This window comes from Mus musculus, chromosome 12, assembly GCF_000001635.26.
Source record: "Mus musculus strain C57BL/6J chromosome 12, GRCm38.p6 C57BL/6J".
NCBI classification, from domain to species: domain Eukaryota; kingdom Metazoa; phylum Chordata; class Mammalia; order Rodentia; family Muridae; genus Mus; species Mus musculus.
Window position 1 is genome coordinate 85031781 of NC_000078.6, and position 21534 is coordinate 85053314.

A 21534-nucleotide genomic window follows, 5' to 3' on the forward strand; every position below is an offset into this window, starting at 1 on the left:
GTTTGCTTCATCTGTCAATTGTGGTCTATGTTTGTGAGTTATACTAATTGAATTTGTAACTGAAATGTTAGTAGTAGGGAAATGTGATGGCAAAGCATAACTGTAGGAAGAATGAAAGAATGTCTGGAGGTTCCGAACAGGTGGCAAGCGGTCTCTTCGGTCTGTAGGCTGAGGTGGTCCTCGATCCTTTTTCTCGGTTACTCATGAGCATGATGTGAGGCTTGCTGCAGAGCGTTTAGCTACTTGCTTCTAAATTGTGGGCACCTTTAATTCACATAACTGTTCCGGGCACTACACTGATCCTCCCATCTTAACCTCGTCTGTCCAAAAGCTTGCAACGAAAAATAGTATCATCGCCATTCACAATAATACTAAGACTTGCTAAAGTTTACTTGGTTATTAAATGCAGGCCCAGAATTTGAACTGTCTGACTCTGAAATCTATTTTATAGAGAACATAAAACTGATTGGTGATTGGTTACTAAACTGCCAGTTTCTTTTCTTTCCTTACTTAAAAATTACTTTTTCATTGGTTGTTGCTTTGCATAGATGGCTGGATGAAAGGTGCTGCACGTTCACCCCTTTTCCTTCAACCCCTTCCTAGGCAGCAAAACCTAACAACATATGTGAGCTGTTGGATAGTAGTTAGCACAGTTAGAGCACACTGGTTATAGTGTGCCTTTAGAGACGAGGAATACCATAAGCAGTGTTTCTATGAGATAGGAACATCCCTTATAGACTTTGTGTCCCCTTGGGTCACAATGCTGTATGTAAAGAGATACTGTAAACATTCTGGAGATGGTGTAGTGGATATTATAAATGTAGACGATAGGAATTATAAGAAAAAGTAAAGGGATGTTAGCTAGGGATTAAAATAAAGGAGTATATAATTAATCTTTAGGAATACAGAGTATTATTTTTAAGAATATAGACCTGTGAGTGTTGTCACCATCTAAAGCAAATAGTAAACTAATATGCATTCAGGAGTTAGACAAGTGGGGCTGGAGAGATGGCTTAGTGGTTAGGAGACTGACTGCCCTTTCAGAGAATCCAGGTTCCTATATATACTCAGCACCCACATGGCAGCTCTGTACAACTGTCTCTATCATCAGTTCCAAAAGGATCCACTGCCCTCTTCTGGCTTCCATGTGCACTGCATGCATATGGTACACATACATGCAGACAAAACATACACAAAATAAAAATAATGTAAAAAAAATTTCAAGACAGGGTTTCTTCATGTAGCCCTAGCTGTCCTGGAACGTAGAGATCCATCTGTCTCTGCCTCCCGAGTGCTGGAATTAAAGGTGTGCACCACCACTGCTGGGCATGAGACTTTTTTTTCCTCCCTTTGGGGGAAAAAAAAATTTTTTTTTAAAGGGTCAGACAAGTTAACAGAAATAAATGGAAGTGTGCCAGGAGGAACTCTGGAGTGTGGCAATGACTTGATAGACTGCTTCATCTAACATGGTCGGCCGTGGCTCCACACAGCTACTTGTTGACAGAATATAGGTGCAGTATTAATCAAAATGCTTTAAAAACTCAATTTCTATGTAAAATATTTCCTTTATAAATAATGTCAGCTAATTCAAGTTTTAAAAACTGATGTGAGAGGTAGGTATAGTGGTACATACCCTGTAATGCAAGTGCTTGCACGAGAGTGATGAGTTCAAATCTATTTGGCCGTTTTAAGCCTAGCCTAGGTACCTGAAACTGTTCCACCCCCACCTCCCAAACAAAATAAGCCTCCTGTGAAAGCCTAAAATGCCTTCTTAGACTGTTATTTTATACAGAGTCCATTTTGTAATCTGTAGAATATTGACAGCAATTAGCAAGAAAAAATTTGGGATTTCTTAAAAGAGAAACATGGTGGGTAGGTAACATCCTATGAAGGCAGGTTGTAGAATCAATTGTTGAAGATCATTGATAATTTATGATTATAGGTCTTAGATGGTTGATGGGTTAGTTGTGTAAAAGAAGAGAATGCTACCATAACTGAGGTGCTGTATGGTATGGGCGCTGCATAGAACTTTAGTCTTTAGGTGTTTGTATTTTTTTTTAAATTTGATTTTAATCATAGTTGTTTGGGATGGTGTAAACATGCTTTAAGTACAAAGACAATTTCATTTGTTTACAGAGAACAGAAAGAGCAGCTTCAAAAGTTGAAAGACTTTGGGTCTGAGCCACAGATGGCTGACCATCTACCACCCCCAGACTCAAGACTACAGAATCCATCAAGACCTGGGATGTATCCGGTATGGGAAAATGTGTGCTCAGAAAATGAGATTCTTTTTTTTTTTTTTTTACTGTGTATGTTTATATGATGTAGGATTTATTTTGTTTTGTTTTGTTTTTGTGTTTCTAGACAGGGTTTCTCTGTGTAGTACTGGCTATCCTAGAACTTCCTCTGTATGTAGACCAGGCTGGCCTTAAATTCATAGATCTGCCTGCCTCTGCCTCCAGGGTGCTGGGATTAAAGTCATGGGCAACCAATGCTTGGCAGTGATGTTGGATTTTTAAAATTCCAATAAGCATACATTTTTATTGTAAAAACATAAATTTTGGAAAAGTGAAAGCTTTGAACATCTTTAAAAGTAGTTAGACATATGCAAGAATACTCCTTTCCCTAGGCTTTAACAGATAGACCAAGCACAGCTGAACCGTGTAGCTCCGTGGTCCCTGGATTCAGTCCTGGTCACAGTCTTCTCAAAACCTCCACAGTTTTAAAGAACAAGGGCTGGCAAGATGGCACCTGCTGCCAAGCTAATGACCTAAGTTTGATTATATGATTTTCTTATTTGTGTGTGTGTGTGTGTATGTATGCGTATGTGTTATATGGTGTATCTACCCTTATGGGGGTGGTGTTTCCTGTGTATTTGCGCACATGGAGTCCAGAGATCAACTTGAATTATCTTCCTTCATCTTTTAAAATTACATTTATTTATCTACTTTGTATGTTTGAGGGTGGAGGAGGTGCATACCATAGTGCCCATGGTAAAATCAGAAGATGGCTTTTCAGAGATGTTTCTTTTTCCTTCTACCCTGTGGCTTCCCTGAGATCACTCAGGTTATTAACTTGGCAGCAGGTATCATCTTTCTTGCCCACATACTCTAAAAATGGGGGTGGGCTGGGGAGAAAAGTGCAGTTCTGAGGACTGAATCCAGTGTGTTGCTCCCATAGAGTCACTCCTAGGCAAGTGATCTACCACTGAGCTAAGTCCCCAGCCCTACCTACTACTTTCTAAATTATTACTATTTTTAGATGTGTTTAGTATGTGTGTGAAGGTTTTGCCTCTGTGTATATATGTGTACCATGAGCTTGCCTGGTTCCCATTAAGGTCAGAAGAGGGCTTCACACACCTAGAACTGGTAAAGATACAGATGGTTGTGAGTCTCCATGTGGGTGATGGGAATCAACCTGGTCCTCTGAAAGAGTAATAAGTGCTTGTAACCACTGAGTCAGCTCTCTAGTCTTAGTGTTTAACAACTGTATTGGCCAGTGCCTACTCTCTGCTCCACTTTAGATAATACTAATATATATTTAACCAAACAGACAATATGTGAGAGAGATAAATGTCTCTGTGTGTTGAAGTTTATTTACATGCTTCTGGGTGCCTCCAGAGCTCAAAAAATTATGTCAGATGCTTGGGAGCTAGAGTTAAAGTCCGTTGTGAGCCTGATGGTGGCTGCTATGAACCAAACTCTAATTCCCTGCAAAAAACAGCAAGCATACCTAACTGCAGAACCATCTAAATTTGATTTGTGTGTGTGTGTGTGTGTGTGAGAGAGAGAGAGAGAGAGAGAGAGAGAGAGAGAGAGGGGGAGGGAGGGGAGGGGAGAGGAGAGAGGTCATACCACATGTATGAAGGACAGGACAATTTGTAGGAGACTACTAATTTTTCCAGATGACTTCTTTTTGTTGTTGTTGTTGTTGTTGTTGTTGTTTTCTGAGACAGGGTTTCTCTGTGCAGCCCTTGTTGACCTGGAACTCACTTTGTTGACCAAGCTGGCTGACCTTAAACTCACAGAGATCTGCCGCCTCTGTTTCCTCCTATGCAGTGCTTTAGTCAAAGGCATGCATCTGGCAGGGTTTCACCATGTAGCCATGGTGGGTTTGGAACTTGTTACTGCATAGACTAGGCTGACCTCAAACTGACAGAAATCTGCCTGCCTCTGCTTGATATCATGCCTGGCATTCGAAACACTTTTAAAAACACGAGTTTCATTATGTTGCTTCCTGCCTTATAACTAACTGCTGAGGATGCAGCTCTGTTGCTAGAACGCCTGCCTAGTATACGTGAAGCCCTCGGTTCAGTCTCCAGTACCACATAGAACTGGGTAAGATACCACATGCCTTTAATCTCAGCGCTTGGGAGGTAGAGGCAGGGGGATCAAAAATTTGCTATATAGTAGTTTCAAGGCCAATCTGTGCTTGACGAAACCCTGACTATAAGAAAATGTCTTCAGGATTTCCCAGTCGCTCTCAGGATACAATCTACTTTTCATTGGTATTTTGTTTTTCCTGTACTTTCCGGTCCCCTCCTGTGTGCATTTTTCTCGATCCCCCCCTCTTCATCTGGTTGGTTCTGGTTTATCTTTTCCAATCTCAGAGTGGTCCCATCAGCATTTAGCATTGTTTGATTTGTTTATTTTCTTATCATTATCCTTCCTTTCTAAAGTGAGCTCCTAGGATGAAAACTGTCTTCCTTCTTCACGTCTTGTGGCAAGTGGTAGAGTCTAGATCTTCAGTTATCATCTTCTGGGTCGCAACCCCTTTCCGCACATCAGATATCCTGCATGTCAGATATTTATGTTCTGATTCATTACAGTAGCAAAATCACAGCTAGGAAGTAGCAATGAAATGATTGTATGGTTAAGGGTCTCCACAATGTGAGGAACTGTGTTAAAGGGTCACAGCATTAGGAAGGTTGAGACCCACTGCTCTAGATTATAGATCCATATTTCTGTTTTGCTCATCTGACAAATCACACTTTCCCATATCCCAACATGTTACTATTTTTATGCACAGTAAGTCATGGAACTGTTCTATTTATATTGGCTATTTTCTTCTGATCTTCCACGATTATTAATGCGGCTTTAATGAATTTCTCTGTATCGGGTCTTTAATTTGGGTACCTCCCAGATATTTGTGTATCTTCCTAGAGTGGGAAACTTTAGTCAAAAAGTACACGTTCTTTCTGCTCAAGAAATGTTGCTTTTTAAATCTATACCTCCCAGGCACACACAGAGACAACTAGCCTCATATTTGTTAATAAAATTATGTATTGACCCACCAACAAATAAACATACAAATAATAAAAAACATTTAAAATTTTCTCTTAGTACATTTAAGCAACTCTCTTACATAGCTGTATAACATCAATACCATATCCAGACAATCATCAGCTACTTTATATTTTGGAAAATATAACACCACTTTTTTTTTTTTTTTAGGTTTTTTTGAGACAGGTTCTTTGTGTAGCCCTGGTTGTCCTGGAACTCACACTTGTAGGCCAGCTGGCCTCAAACTCAGAGATTGCCTGCCTCAACCTCTTGAGTGCATGTGCCTGGCAAGTAAGAGAGAGAGAGAGAGAGAGAGAGAGAGAGAGTGTGTGTGTGTGTGTGTGTGTGTGTGTGTGTGTGTGATAGAATTTCTCTCTGTAACAAAACCCAGACTGGCCTTGAACTTGTGGTCTTCTTTCCTCAGTTTCTAAAATTTAGGCACCACTCTCAGCCTTTAGTACACTTGTTTTTTTATGAGTATGTGCATATCTGTGTGAAGTGTGTGTCATGTGCATGTGGATATTCTAGAAGCCCAGAAGAGAACTTTCATTGGATCCCCTGGAACTGGAGCAAAGATGGTTGTGAGCCCCGCAGTTCATGCTCTGAGACCAAAACCCATGGCCTCTGAAGTGCAGTGAGAGCCCTTAGCTCCTGACCCATCTCTACAGCTTCTTATACATTGTTGATAAATAGGAACATTAATATTTCTTCATGTTAACATTCCTTACATAGTAGCAAAGTCCAGTTTTACTCCAAATGTTTCTTTTTTTAAGCTTTATTTTTAATTTTATGAGTATGAGCATTTTCCTATATTTATTTAAGTATACCACATATGTGCTTCATGATATCACATATGATAGATCCTTTGGAACTGAAGTTACAGATTTTTGTGAGCTTCCTTGTGGGTGCTGGAACCAGAATTAGTGCTCTTAACCACTGGGTTATCTCTCCAGGCTCAAAAATCTAATTTTAAAGCACAGCCTACAGATGAGTAAATACATAAAATATATATATATATATATACACACACACACACACACACACACACACACACACACACATATACATACATACCATTGGCTTTCCATGGTCCAAAATAGCTGACATTAAAAAATAAATAAACCATGGCCAGAACTAAGAAAAATGGGAAGTATTTGCATTGGGCATTTTACTGACTGAGTGATCTCAGCACATCACTGATTTTTAGATTAAATTTACTGAGCATCTGACACTATAATCTAATTTCAAAGAACCTTCTTATTTCAGTAAAATATCTGTGCTAGTTTATAGGGTTTTTAAAAATATTTATTTATCTTATGTATGTGAGTACTCTGTCACTGTCTCCAGACACACGAGAAGAGGGCATCAGATGCCATTACAGATGGCTGTGAGCCACAGTGTAGTTGCTGAGACTTGAACTCAGAACCTCTGGAAGAGCACTCAGTACTCTTAACCACTGAGCCATCTCTCCATCCCCTATAGTTCTTAGACCCAAGTAGTTTATGGTACATTTTCTGTCTCTCTAGTTTTGCCCTTTTGAGCAGCTCATATAAATTGGGTCTATGTAACATATAGTCCTATATTTCTGGCTTCTTTCATTTAGCATCACATTTTTGAGTTCATATCATAGTATGAGTTAGTACTTCACTTCTTTTTATTGCTAGGTAACACTCACTGAATAGATGTATTCCACATGTTGTTTATTCATGCATCAGTTTCCAGACATCTGGATTGCCTACTTAAAGCTGCTGTGAATATTTACGTGCTAGTCTAGGTAGAGCAGGCTGGTCTTGAACTCATACAGATCCACTTACCTCTGCTTCCTGAGTGCTGGGATTATCAGCAGCATGGTATTTGCTAGGATTTTTGTTTTTTAAAGAGACAAGGTATCATAGTCTATGTTGTCCTCAAACTTGTATGTATCTGAGGGTAGCCTTGAACTGATTGATCCACCTCTACCATCATAGAAGAGTGAATGGGTATGCTGCCATACCCAGCTAGAGTTATAAAGTTTTTTTTATATTAATTAATATAACTATTAGGGATGACTTCTGTGTTTTTCCTTTTCTATGGCCTATCTTCATTTTTCTGCTAGTGTCTTTGTCTATGTGTGTGCACACGTGTACATATGTGCATATGTATGGAAGCCACTGGTTGACCCAGTTATTGTTCCCCAAGCATTTGTTTTTTAGTTAGTTGATATCTCACAGACCTGAGACTCACCGTTAGGTTAGGCTTCCTGGCCAGGGAAGTCCCGGCCAGGATCTACTCTGTCTCTGTTTCCCCAGCTATAGGATTATAAGCATGACCCACCATATCCAATTTTTAAAGAAGATTCACTCCAAGCAGTGGTGGCACACACCTTTAATCCCAGCACTTGGGAGACAGAGGCAGGCGGATTTCTGAGTTCGAGTCCAGCCTGGTCTGCAGAGTGAGTTCCAGGACAGCCAGGGCTATACAGAGAAACCCTGTCTCGAAAAAACAAACTAACAAAAAAAAGATTCACTTATTTTTATTTCGTGAATGTATGTATTTTGTTTATAAATGTGCACAGGTGCATTCATGCCCTTCAAAGGTCAGAAGGTATCTGGTCCCATAAAACTGAAGTCACAAATGATTGTGAGCCACTGTGGGGGGTGCTGGACATAGAACTTGGGTCCTCTTCAAGAGTAGCAAGTGCTCTTAACCGTTGAATCATCCTTTGAACCTGTGACCAAAAATGTTTATGTGAGTTCTGTTCCTTTAATTAAGGTCCTCAGATTGCCTAGCAGGCATTTTACTGGCAGAGTTACCTACCCAGCTCCTGCTGGTATCTTTTATTTAAAAAAAATTTTTTTTTGAGACAGAGTTACAGTATGTAGTCCTGGCTGGCCTAGAAAACACTATGTAGACTAGACCAGCCATGAACTCATAGAAATCTTCAAGTGTTGAGATTAGAGGCATATACCACTATAGGTGTGTGTGAGTGTGTGTATATATTTGTGTGTGCATCTGTTTTGAGTGATGTGTATATGTGAGGCAGACATACTTGTAGGTGCCCACAGAGACTACAGTTCTTAAATCTTCCTAGAGCTAGAGTTACAGATGGTCCACTCAGCATGGGTACTAGTAAATGAACTTGTGCCCTCTGCAAGAACAGTGAGTGATCACTGAGCCATCTCCCTAGTGCCTACTAGTGTCTTTAAAAACACAAAAGATTGGGGCTAGGGAAATTAATTGCTCAGTGGTTAAGAATACTGGCTGCTCTTCCACACAGCCTGGATTCAATTCCCAGCACCCAAATGTCAGCTCAGAACTGTCTGTAACTCCAGTCTCAGATGATATGACACACTGACATACATGCAGGCAAAATATCAATGCACATAAACTAAATAAGTAAGTAAATAAAAAAAACACAAAAGCTTTACATTTTGAATATGACTTGTATATTAATTGATTAAAAACTAGGTATTAGTTTTTACTGATTTGTGACCATGTAGCAACTATCTTACCATTTACTGTCTTCTCTAGCCTCCAGGATCCTATAGACCACCCCCTCCTATGGGTAAGCCACCTGGGTCAATTGTAAGACCCTCTGCTCCACCAGCAAGATCATCTATTCCTATGACTAGGCCTCCTGTGCCAATACCACCACCGCCTCCTCCACCTCCACCACCACCACCTCCTCCTCCAGTTATAAAGTCAAAAACCTCATCTGTGAAACAGGAACGCTGGGATGAAGATTCTTTCTTTGGGCTCTGGGATACAAATGATGATCAAGGACTGAATTCAGAATTTAAGCGAGACACTGCAACAATTCCGTCTGCTCCGGTGTTACCACCCCCACCTGTTCATTCTTCCATTCCCCCTCCTGGCCCAATGCCTATGGGTATGCCACCAATGTCCAAACCACCACCAGTGCAGCATACAGTTGACTATGGCCATGGCCGAGGTGAGTAATATGGTGAATTTATGGCTGGGGTTCTACAGGAGTTGTTTGGTGGTGGTAGTGGTGTTTTGATTTTGAGATAATCTCTTTGGCAAGGCTAGCTTCAAACTCATTATGTAGCAGAGGATTTCTGTCCTAGTTAGGGTTATGGTTGCTACAGTTAAACACCATGACCGAAAAGCAAGTTGGAGAGGAAAGGGTTTTAATAGGCTTACACTTCCACATTGTATTCCATCATTGAAGGAAGTCAGGACAGGAACTCAAGTAGGGCTGGAACCTGGAGGCCGGAGCTGATGGAGAGGCCTTGGAGGGATGCTGCTAACTGGCTTTCTCTTTATGGCTTGTTCAGCCTGCCTGCTTTCTTATAGAACCCAGGACCAGTCCAGGCATGGTGCCATGCAGAATGGGCTGGATCTTCCTTGCCCAGTAATCAACTAGTTAAGAAAACACCCTACAGTTGGATCTTATAGAGACATTTTCTCAACTGAGGCTTTCTCCTTTGAGATGACTCTAGTTTGTATCAAATTGACTAGCCAGGACAGTGACCTAAAACTCCTGTCCTTAACCTCCCACATTCTGGGATTATAGGTTTGTACCACAGCACCTGACAGGAATTGTTTTTCCAAAGAAGAGACTTTAAGTTTTTCAAGACCCAATCTTGCTGGCCCTGGAACACCACATTCCCCCAAGCTCTGGGTCCTCCTGCCTTAACTTCCTGGGGGCTGGGATTATAGGATATACTACCAGGCCAGACTTCTACAGGAATTACTAATTTGAGATTTGGTTTTCTTAAGCTTCATGCTTATATTTCATCCCTGGTTTTCTTTGCCAGATATGCCTACTAATAAAGTTGAACAGATACCATATGGAGAAAGAATAACTCTACGTCCAGATCCATTACCTGAAAGGTCAACTTTTGATGCAGGTAGGATTCCCAGAGAGGAGAGTAATTTTAAGCTTAACTTGAGGACCTAATTATTACAAGATTTTCCTTTTAACAAGGTTAGTCTAGTTTAATATCACTGAAAGATTCCTAAATTTAAGACTAATTTACATTCTCAAGTTAAAATTGCACGTCTTGCTTTAATTTCTGAAAATGCTTCTAGTTCTTAGTTTGTATTGTTTTTATAGATCATGCAGGCCAGCGTGATCGCTATGATAGAGATAGAGACCGTGAACCTTATTTTGACCGTCCAAGTAATATAACAGATCATCGAGATTTTAAAAGGGACCGAGAGACACATAGAGATAGAGACCGAGATCGTGTTCTTGACTATGAGCGGGACCGATTTGACAGAGAGCGCAGACCCCGAGATGACAGGTATGCTGTGAAAAATACCTTTGCTATATATACATGTAAAATTTCTTGTGTAAATCCAGTGAAAGTCATTTGTTTGTTTGTTTGTTTGTTTGTTTGTTTGTTTTTGGATTTGGGGGTAGTGGTTTTTGTTTTGTTTTGAGATAAGGTCCTCTCTATTATATAGCTCTGGCTTTCCTGGAACTTGTGATTACCAGGCTGGCTTTAAACTCAAAGAGATCTGCCTTCCCTTGTCTCCTGAATGCTGGGAATAAAGGCATGTGCCTCCTTGCCTGGCCACAGTCAGTGTGTTGAAAGAGATTTTGTGAACAATGTACTCTTCCCATTATATGTATAGTTTGGAAAAGGAAGAACAATTTCTAGGCAAGTACATACTTGAATTCTCCTCCCTTGAATTCCAGAGAATTAAATTGAAATGTAGACAGCAAAATTGAAAGAAAGTAAAGTACAACCAGTTTTTTACAGACAAGCGATTTAACAATTCTTGATTTTTAGGTAGATATAAGTGAAAAAGCAAGTTTAATATTTAAATATAGACAGTGGAATAACTGCCCATAGAGACAGTGATGTGTTGCAAAGCAGAGACCTTCCAAGTATTTATGTTTTACCAAAACTTCCTGTTACACCCTGTAGGAATCAATCATATCGAGACAAAAAAGACCATTCTTCATCCAGAAGAGGAGGGTTTGACAGGCCATCCTATGACCGGAAGTCTGATAGACCACCCTATGAAGGCCCACCCATGTTTGGAGGTAAAGTAATGCCTTAATGACAGGAACTACATTGCTAATGCAAACACATAGAAGGTGTTTCTCATTGTAGCTATGCATTTAAACATTCACAGTAAACTGTACTTGAAGATAGCATTATTATAATAAATAGGACTGTGTGACTGGAGAGATGGCTCAGTGGTCAAATACTGTTCCTAAAGAAGGTCCAGGTTCAACTGTCTGCACCCACATCAGGCAGTTTACAACTACTTGTAACTACAGCACTCAAGAGATGCCCTGAACTTTGGGTACACACATATATACAGACAATACACACATGTACACATAAATAAATAATAATGAAAAATAGTAATGTAATTAATGAAATAAAATTTAATTCTTAAACTAGTAAAGAAATTTTGAAAAACAAAGTTACTTATAATCCCACCACACACCATACCGAAACACACATTTCTCTCATTTTTTCTTAAAAATTACTGTTTCATTTTTTATTTGTATTAGTGACCAGGGCTCCCCTTGAAGTGGAATTGTGATCTACCATATGGGGACTGGTAATTGACCCTTGGTCCTCTGAAAACACAGCCAGTCTCTTAAGTGCTGAATCCTCACTCCAGCCCTCTTATTTTCTCTCATATACTCGTTTATGAAGTTATAATCAAGGATAGAAGCTAGGAGTTTTCTTGAGTTTTGTGCTGCCCTGGGCATCACATCCTGAGCCTCATGCACGGTGCGTGAGTTGTCTTTCCACCCTAGCAGCGCTGTTGTTATGTTCTTCTTCAGTTCAATAACTGCATCATGTACATCTTCCCATCTTCAGACCCCTTGCTGGCTCCACGACATTTCATGGGATTGATAGTGTAAGGCCCTTACAGTTGGACATTGAATTGTTTTTATCTCTGCATTGCCATGAGTTGCACTTAAACTAGAAACTTTTGACTATTAAAAGGATTAAGTTTTCCTAATCGCTGACTCTCTTAAACTATAAAGTGAAAGTCATAGAATCCATACAGTATCAGTTATGCTTTGGTTTATCCAGTAAAATATTCCTTTATGTCCTGTTGCTGAATCTGTTTCTATACTTAATATAAGTAAAGGTGAATTAAATATTTTATAGAACAATCTGTTCTGCTTTTTATTTCTCCCCAAATGGGCCAGTCTTTTCATTTTCTTGATTACAATAGGTTTATGTTATTAATTAAATTTAAAAGTTACCTTCAATTCATTAGACCTGATCTGAATTGTAATTAAGGTAAGAACAGAAAAGTTATTAGCTTTTTTAATGATTACTGTGTAAATAATAATGTTATTCAACTACTTACTGTGACTCTAGGAGAACGAAGAACTTACCCAGAGGAGCGCATGCCCCTTCCAGCTCCTGCCCTGGGCCACCAGCCACCTCCAGTTCCTCGGGTTGAGAAGAAGCCGGAGTCCAAAAATGTGGATGACATTCTGAAACCGCCGGGCCGGGAGAGCCGGCCTGAAAGAGTGAGTCCTAGAAACTTAACTAGTTCGTTCTCTCTCTCTCCCTCTCTCTCTCTCTCCCTCTCTCTCTCTCTCTGCTTATTTTAAATGTCTGGTAGATTTCTTCAGTTTTCTGCAACATAGAAATACTGGCTCCAAAGCCTCATAGCATCCAAAATCAATAAGTAATCTTAGATATTGCCTACACTTTAAAATCTTAAAGAAGTTTAGCCAATAATGTTGGAAATTTTTTTTTAAGTTTTTGAGCACAATTAAGTGCATTTTGAAAAGAGGAAAAGTATATTGGACTTAATGGTATATGGAACAAAAGGAGGGAAAATTAGACTTGATTAGGTTTAATCTCCTGATATACTCACTCTATTATCTATAATCTCATATTCATATGAGAATGAGAGAATATGCCATGATATGGATAGATATACACACAAGCATATATAAACATACACATATATAATTTGTATCTATAGCTATCCCATATGTCCTGTGGTGGTTGTACAGTAGTCCACCTTCTTGTCTATGGTTGTACTTTCTGCAGATATACTTATCTGAAGTCAATAATGATACAATAATTTTAATTAAAATATTAAAGTGGTACTTAGTGTAGTGGCACACACCTTTAAACGTAGCCCTCAGAAGACAGAGGCAGACAAGTGTCTAGGAGTTTGATGTCAGCCTGGTCTGTGCAAGAAGACACTATGACTTAAAGAAAAAAAAGAAAAATTCTAAAAATAATTGATAAATTTAAAATCATATGTGTCATGGTGACATCTTCCAGTTGAGTCATTCCTTGCCATATCCACACATCCCTCCTGCTGATCACTTAGTAGTTGTCTTAGTTATCAGATTAACTATCTTGGTATTAATAGGATTTGAATATTATCTGTGATTTCAGGCATCTGCTCGGGATCCTTAGAATATGTCTCCAGTGATAATAAGACACTTGTGTATATCTTTCCCATCCCTGTGCTTTCAATGTGTTTCTTAAATTACATTTATTTTCTGTGCGTGCACCATGCCACCCTATGCAGTGGAGGTCAGAGGAGAGCCAGCCTTTGGGAGTTGGTTCTCTGCTTCAACCATGTTGATCCCAGGGAACAAACTCAAACTGTAGTCTTGGCAGGAAGTTTACTCACTGAGCCATCTCAAGAGATTTCTGTTTGTGGAGACTCTGTGTGTGTGTGTGTGTGTGTGTGTGTGTGTGTGTGTGTGTGTGTGTGAAGTGTATTTCCTGTAAACAACACATAGCTGAATTGTAGTTTGTGTTGACTTCTTTGTTATTTGTTTTTCTTTTTGGTAGTGCTGGAGTTTGAACCCAGAGCAGGTGCTCTGCCATTGAGCAATACCACCATCCTAGTTTCTACCTTTTGATTATATTGTTGTTGGTTTGTTTTGTTTGAGGTAAAATCTCACTATGTATACTTGACTGGCCTGGAACTCATTGTAGAGACCAGGCTGGCCTCAAACTCAAGAGATCTGTCTGCCTCTGCATCCCAGTTGCTGGGATTAAAGGTGTGCACCACCATACCTGGCTTTGATTGGATTGTTTAATTCATTTAAAGTTTTTTTATATAACTGGCTTTATTTTATTTTTGGCTTACTCATTTTAGGTGTAGAAATACTAGTTCCTTTTATGTGTTCTTGTGCTCAGTAACATTGGTGAACTTTTCATTTCCAAAGCTTTTTAGCAAATTCTTAGAATTTTCCATATATAAGAATATGTCATCTGCAAAGTAATTTTACTTTTTCTGTTGTAAGTTCAATGGCTTCTACTTATTTTTTTATTTTTTATTTTTTTGCCTAATTACCCTAGCTGACACCTCCAGTACCTTAGTGAGTAGATATCTTTGAAGTGGACATCTTTGCCTTATTTTTGTTTTAGAAAACATTCAGTCTTTTACCATTGAGCATGTTGTTAGCTATGGATTTTATTATTTGTATATGTAGGGAGGCACACGTGCTACCACAGAGTTGTGGAGCTCACAGGACAGCTTTCTGTCCACTGTGTGAGTCTCAAGGATCAAATGGAGACACTAAGGTTCGGAGGCCTTTCCCTCTGAACCATCTTGATGAGCCCAGCTGTGAATGTTTGTGGCTGCATTTTGTCAGGCTGAGGAAGCCTCCTGTTTCTACTTTGTTGTGTTATCATTAGTCACAAAGGGTTGCAGGATTTTGTTGCACGGCTTTGTTTTGTTTTGGATTAGTTGAAATGATGCTGTAATTTTTGTTTTCTAGTATTTAGGCACAATTTAGTACATTAATTGATTTTCATTTTCTGTATTGCTGAATAGTTCATAATATCATAGTTTTCTTATAATGTTTTTGCCTGGTTTTGGTATCAGAGTAATGCTTACCTCATAATATGTTTGGAATTATTTCTTCAGATAATTTCTCAGAGTATAGTAAGCTGGCCTCAAACTTAAGTAGTCAAGGATGACTTTATGATGTTGAACTTCTGATCTTCCTGTCTCCACCTCTCAAAGGCTGGCATTCAAGCTGTGGGTCACCAATGCCAGCTTCTATTCACTTGGTTTTTAGGCAGATCTCACTATATATTCCTGGTTGTTCTAGAATTCACTGTGTAAGCCAGGCCGACTTCACAGAATCCCCTGCCTCTGTCTCTGCCTCTCTCCTGGATTACAGGTGTGCATTACCACGCTTGACCCTGACCCTTGTTTAACTCTCCCAGTCCCCCTGTTTTGTCTGTTTTGTAGGGAAGTTTGGTCACTCACAACAGTGTAGATATTGGTTGGTTTGATCTAAGTTATCTTCTTTGTTAGCACACACTTATATGTATCTATTCCTTTATAATTTCTTTATATTTCTTTATATTAGTAGTGACATCTCCATTTTTTATTATAGTAATTTAAGTCTTTTTTTCTTACTTAATCTAGGTAAATCAATTTCACTGTTTTTTTTTTGTTTTGTTTTGTTTTTCAAAGGACCAGCTTTTAATTTTATAGATTTGGGTGTGTTTGTGTATGCGGCATGTTTTTGCTTTTTAGCTCTAATACCTGAGACTAGGTTCTTTATGAGGAAAAGATGTTTATTCAGCCCATGGTATAGGAAATGCTTGAGTGCAGCCTCAGGATTTGTTTGGCTGTGGTCAGGGCCGCTTGTTTGCATCAAAACATAGTGTATATATCACGGTGGGAGTGTGTATGAGGGAGGGAAAGGCACTGATGAAAGAGGAAGCTGAAGACACTCAAGGATCAGGTTTACGATGTATAACATTTCACCATCTAGGATGCTATCCAGCCTCCCTTAAGAGTTACCTGCAACGACCTAATTAACCTCCCACTAATCCCCCCACCTGGTAAAAGCTCCATTATCTATATTCTGCCGGCTTCTATACTGTTGAGGAAAACACAAACCATATCCAAACTATAAAGTTTTACTGACTTTTCTCTATTTTATTAATATTTGTCCTAATCTTTGTTTTCTTGCTTCTGTTTGGTTAGTTTTAGCTTGTTCTTTTATAGTGTCTTAGGTAGAAAAATAGGTTTTCAATGTTAGATCATTTTTCTTAATTTTTAAAAGATTAATTTGATTTTGTGTGGTGAGTTGTCTGCATGTGAGTTTGCATACCATGTGTGTGCCTGGTGCCTACAGAGGTTAAAAGAGGATGTTGGATCTCCTGGGACTAGTTAATAGCCTGCCAGTTGTGAGCCACCAGGTGGGTGCTGGAAGCCACCAGTGCTCTTACCTGCTGAGCAATTTCCCACATTCATAAAACCATGTTTTAAAGAGAGTTTTTAAAAAGAAGGGAGGTGTGTGCTGAATAAATTTGCTGGCACCTCTGAGATCCCAGCTAAGCTGTGGCTCCAGCCCCTAAATCTTTTTTAGTTCTTGATACAGACATGTACACCTAAAATTTCTCTTCAAATATTTGTTTAGTTTTATCCCATGAGCTGTGGTATGATGTCCTCATTTTTATTCATGTCAGAGTAATATTTCTGATACCTGTTGTGAAATATTTTGAGCCCTTGGTTTTTTTTAGTAATTTATTGTACATATTTATGCACTTCCTTTGTTCTGTTCAGTTTTGCTTTGTCTGTTCTGAGACAAGTTGTCAGGTATAGCAGTCTAGTCTCAGGCGTCCCTATGGAGCCAAGAATGACTTTGTCATTGACCTCCTTCCTCTGCCTTCTGAGAGCCGGGACTGCAGGCAGAGGCCATAGTGCTGGGGTGGTGCTTTTTGTTTTCTGCATGATAGGAAGCAGTTTGCCAACCGAGCTATATCCCAACCCCTCAGAAAACAAAAATTTTACCCCCTCCATTGTGTTTCAGATTGTTGTTATAATGAGAGGATTGCCTGGCAGTGGAAAGACACATGTTGCAAAACTTATCCGGGTGAGTATGGGAAAGTAAAATAAGGAAAAGGAAAAAATGAGTTGCTTGTTAATGGGGTAGTATTGTATTCAGGTATCTCCCAGTGATAACTTATGGACGTTCATGGGGCCTTATAAGTTTTTCATCTGTTTAGACAAATAATTTTGCCTCTGATTGATTTGAAACCACCAGAAATTTTTATTTTAGCCACAGGTGGGAACTTTAGTGTTCATCAATTTGGTTCTTTTTTTTTTTTTTATAACTTCATTGTTATATTCTTAGGATAAGGAAGTAGAATTTGGAGGACCTGCCCCCAGGGTTTTAAGTCTAGATGATTATTTCATCGCTGAAGTAGAAAAAGAAGAAAAAGATCCAGATTCTGGAAAGAAAGTAAAAAAGAAGGTATGTGGATCCTACTAGACCTGTGTTGGGATGTGAAGGAAGATGTGTTCAGGGAGAGATGGGGGAGCAGTTGTTTGTTTGTTTGTTTGTTTGAGGCAGGGTTTGTTTATGGTTTGTTTGTTTTTGTTTTTGAGGCAGGGTATTTACTTATGTAGCCCTGGCTGACCTGGAACTTGTCAGGTAGATCAGGTTGACTTTGAACTCACAAGATCAGCCTCACCTACTTAGATTCAAGGTGTGCACTGCCATGCCTAGCTTGCACTGGGTTGGGGTTTTTTTGTTTGTTTGTTTTTGAAGATGAGAATTTCCTTGTCTTCTGGACACAAACTTTGGTGCTTAGGTGGGAAGAAGAGGATGCAGTCATCCTGCTTCAGTTGAGCCCGGCTCAGTCTGGTTCCTTACTCCTGCTAATAACCTCCTTTTCTCTGTGGGGTCTTAGGTAATGGAATATGAATATGAAGCTGACATGGAAGAGACTTATCGCACCAGCATGTTCAAAACTTTCAAAAAGACTCTAGATGACGGCTTTTTCCCTTTCATTATTCTGGATGCTATCAATGACAGAGTTAGACATTTTGATCAGTTTTGGAGTGCAGCGAAAACCAAGGGTTTTGAGGTATAGTCTTAACTTTGAAGCACTTTTAGTGTGAATTTGTATTTCTTGGCCTAATTGTTACACATTTTTATTTAGGTGTATTTGGCTGAAATGAGTGCTGATAACCAGACTTGTGGCAAGAGAAATATTCATGGAAGAAAGCTTAAAGAAATAAACAAGGTGATTTTTAGAAACATGGTATGCTGGAGAATCCCAGACATCATTCTTTCAGCACTAGTAATGCTGTCTTAAGTCGCTCAGAAATCTTTCTGCCTGCTTTAATAAATGTTCTCCTTTCTGTCTTATAAGTGGAAAGGGATGCCTAGCTCTTCTTAAAGCTAGTCTGTTAAAGTTATAGCATTAGTTGTGTTTCTCTTGACACTCTCCTTAGTCTTTATTGGAGTAGTTGTCAGAGTTAACTTGTTCTGAACATCTCAATAGATGGCTGAACACTGGGAAGTTGCACCTCGTCACATGATGCGTCTAGACATCCGCTCCCTGCTACAAGATGCTGCGATTGAAGAAGTGAGTATACTCTGCCTCAGGGCAGTGCAGATAAGCAACACCTTCTTCACTGTGAAAATCTGAAACTTCCAGAAAAGTTACATGAGCACTTACATACCTTTAAATAATCTCAACCAATTCAGGTGTTAATATTTCCACACATTTTAATAAACACCTTATAAATACTTAGTAACATTATTTCATACCATTACTATACAATCATATGAGAATTGTGTTGAAAAACCTCATAACCCATCAGTCCGGAATATGTTGTTGATGGCTATCTTCTAAGAACAAGGACATTCTCTAATAAATCCATTTAATTATAAAATTTAAGGTAAGCATTAGCTGGGCTAATGGCACACACTTTTAGTCCCCCAAAGGCTGACAGATCTGAGTGAGTTCAAGGCCAGCCTGGTCTACAAAATGAGTTCTAGGACAGCCAGGGCTTATAGACCTGTCTCAAAAAAACAAAAAGGAAAAAAAAAAGTTTACATTGATATGATACTATAAATTAAATTCTTTTGTGTTTTTATTTACTTAACCTTCTCTTCCCACACCCCCTAGGCACCTCTTTGATTCAGTCCTTGAGCAGATCGATCACCACCACCCCCCACCCCCGTTTCGACATCAATCTGCCCCACCTGTCTTACACCTCCTTGTCTAGGACTAATCTGTTCCTTCTCTCTCTCTCTCCTCTCTCCTCTCTCCTCTCTCTTACTTTCAGTTTGCTCTGTCCTAAAGGATCAGACACAGGGAAGTAGCAATTGATATCCTCTGGCCAAGACCACCCACCGCTTGGTGTGGGTGGAAGGCCTCCAACCCTCTGTCTGATCCCTGACAGATAACCCCCTATCTTTTATTCTTCTTGAAAACAAAAGAAAAAAGAAAAAGCCCTGTTACACATTGACTAGTAATGTCATTAGGGCTGTTGGCAGTTTCTCTAAAATTTGCAGGGCTGACTCACAGCTGGGACTTTGGGGAATTCCCTGTGACACCTCTCTCTGACCTCAGCGTTTCAAAAAACGCTCTATATCATGGGAAACTAGGAGATTGGGGAGGGGCAAAAACAAAACAAAAAAAGCCACCTGATTGCTTCCTCAATCGTGGCAGGTCATTTCGGCCTCACCCAATCTACCCCTCCCTCCTGCTGTGGATCTGGAGATCCTGGCAATTCTGGTTAATATCCACCCAACCCGGGCTGGATTCCTCCTCCAAAGTCAGATTGCCATCTTAAAGAGGGAATTTTCTCCACGGGAGCCCAACAGGGCACCCCAGCCAGCAGGGTCTAACCATCAGGTGCACCTCTGTGTGCCCTTCACGTCTGGGACAGAATGCAGCTCTCAAGAGCCCACCCCTGCCAGCCGACCCCTGCCAGACCGCTCCTGCCACCCCTGGAGGGAGGAGAGAGGGCTGTGGAGGCGATGGTAAAGGGGAGGGGATGACAGATGAAGGGGGAATGTAAGACTCGGGGGAAACGGGAGAGAAAATTCTGCCAGGATAAATCCTCCAGGCCAATTGGACAGAGTACACATGTTTATTTTTGTTAAAATGTTTTTTGGTTTTTCCCTAATATTGGGAATAACTCAGTATTAAAGTTCCCTGTATGGGAAATGTTTGTTTTTGATTGTTTGTTTTTTCTTAATAGTGTCAATGGTTCTTCTATGGAAGAAAAAATTTAGGGCGAGCTAAACTTACTAGTATAAAACACAACATAATCAAGGCATAAAGTACTAAGCCAGTGCTGTTTATATTTCCAAAGGTATTTATTAGTCATTCATTCATTGTATGGATGATTCTTATTGGCTGATTCAGATGTAGATACCTTAAAGAAAATGTTTGATGAAATAAAAAGGAATATTGCATTGTTGGGGATTGTAGATTGTTGCTAAAGAAATACAGGGAGGGAGGGAGTTCTGTTAATGACCCAGGATCTAGGATAGGTCTGTGAGGAATCCAACCACGGAAGGCACAGATTAAGATTGAGATTGTTTACAAACTCTTGGTGACTTTCAAAAGTTACCGGGAGATAATAACTAGCTGCAGCTCACTCTTGGATTAGCTACCCAAACGCTAAGTCATTTATATTCAAACCTTACAAGGTGATTAAACAGTCCAAGAACATTATTGGCTGAGGCTGAAGGAGAATTGGCTCTGGTGGAGACATTATAGGAAGGAGGCACATGTGGATCGCTTGGGTCCCAGCTGAATGGAACTTTAGTTATCCTGCCTGCTACTCGTTCTCCCACAGTGATTCTTATACACAAAGAAGATGATATCTCAGAATGGGTGCTTTTAGCAAGTAAGTAGTAAAAAATTAAAACCATATATAAGAAGGGTTTCTAAATTAATTATTAAAGAAGAAGGAGAAGGAAGAAGGAAGAAGAAGGAGGAGGTGGAAAAGGAGGAAGAAGAAGAAGAAGAAGAAGAAGAGGAGGAGGAGGAGGAGGAAGAAAGGGGCTGGAGAGATGGCTCAGTGATTAAGAGCACTGCTGCTCTTCTAAAGTTTCTTGAGTTCAATTCCCAGCAACCACACAGTGGCTCACAGCCATCTGTAATGGGATCTGATGCCCTCTTCTGGTGTGCAGCAGAGCACTCAAATAAAATTTGGGGCAAGGGACATTCAAATTTATTGAAAAACACAATGAAAAAACCAATGTTTTCATTTGGGTTACAGCTAAATTTTTCATTCATTAAATTAGGTAGCTAGTAAAATCTAATAAATAAAAGTTTTAAAAAAGAAAGAGTTGGACTTAGTCAATTTATAAGAAGAGACTTCACAGAGATGAGTGCCTTATCCTGATGCTGATATGGCCTAGTTATGAGTAATCACTAAAGGCTGGCAAAGGGCTTGCAATAACATTTTGGAAGAAATTAACAACAAATACTCCAAAAGCAAGCAACTTCAGTTTATAAAAAGAACTAACTGGATTCTTCTTCTTTAGTCAGAGGGACACCAATTT

The 21534-nt window shown here is 39.6% G+C and overlaps 1 protein-coding gene across 5 annotated transcripts in view; it reads left to right on the plus strand.

Moving 5' to 3' along the window:
- Positions 1–21534, plus strand: part of Ylpm1 (YLP motif containing 1) — a 91866-nt gene that overhangs the window by 35578 nt on the left and 34754 nt on the right. For 4 of the 5 annotated variants that reach the window (XR_003950069.1, XR_003950068.1, NM_178363.4 and 1 more), the window contains 11 exons: positions 2137–2254; positions 8793–9213; positions 10043–10135; positions 10342–10531; positions 11162–11280; positions 12590–12744; positions 17029–17091; positions 17353–17472; positions 17912–18088; positions 18164–18247; positions 18509–18592. Coding sequence is in view for 3 of the 5 variants with exons in the window: in NM_178363.4 (NP_848140.3) it covers positions 2137–2254; positions 8793–9213; positions 10043–10135; positions 10342–10531; positions 11162–11280; positions 12590–12744; positions 17029–17091; positions 17353–17472; positions 17912–18088; positions 18164–18247; positions 18509–18592 (1624 nt within the window). In the remaining 2 variants the exon portion in view is untranslated. The remainder of the gene's footprint in view (positions 1–2136; positions 2255–8792; positions 9214–10042; positions 10136–10341; positions 10532–11161; positions 11281–12589; positions 12745–17028; positions 17092–17352; positions 17473–17911; positions 18089–18163; positions 18248–18508; positions 18593–21534) is intronic. The other variant, XM_006516100.4, reaches the window with a different exon arrangement.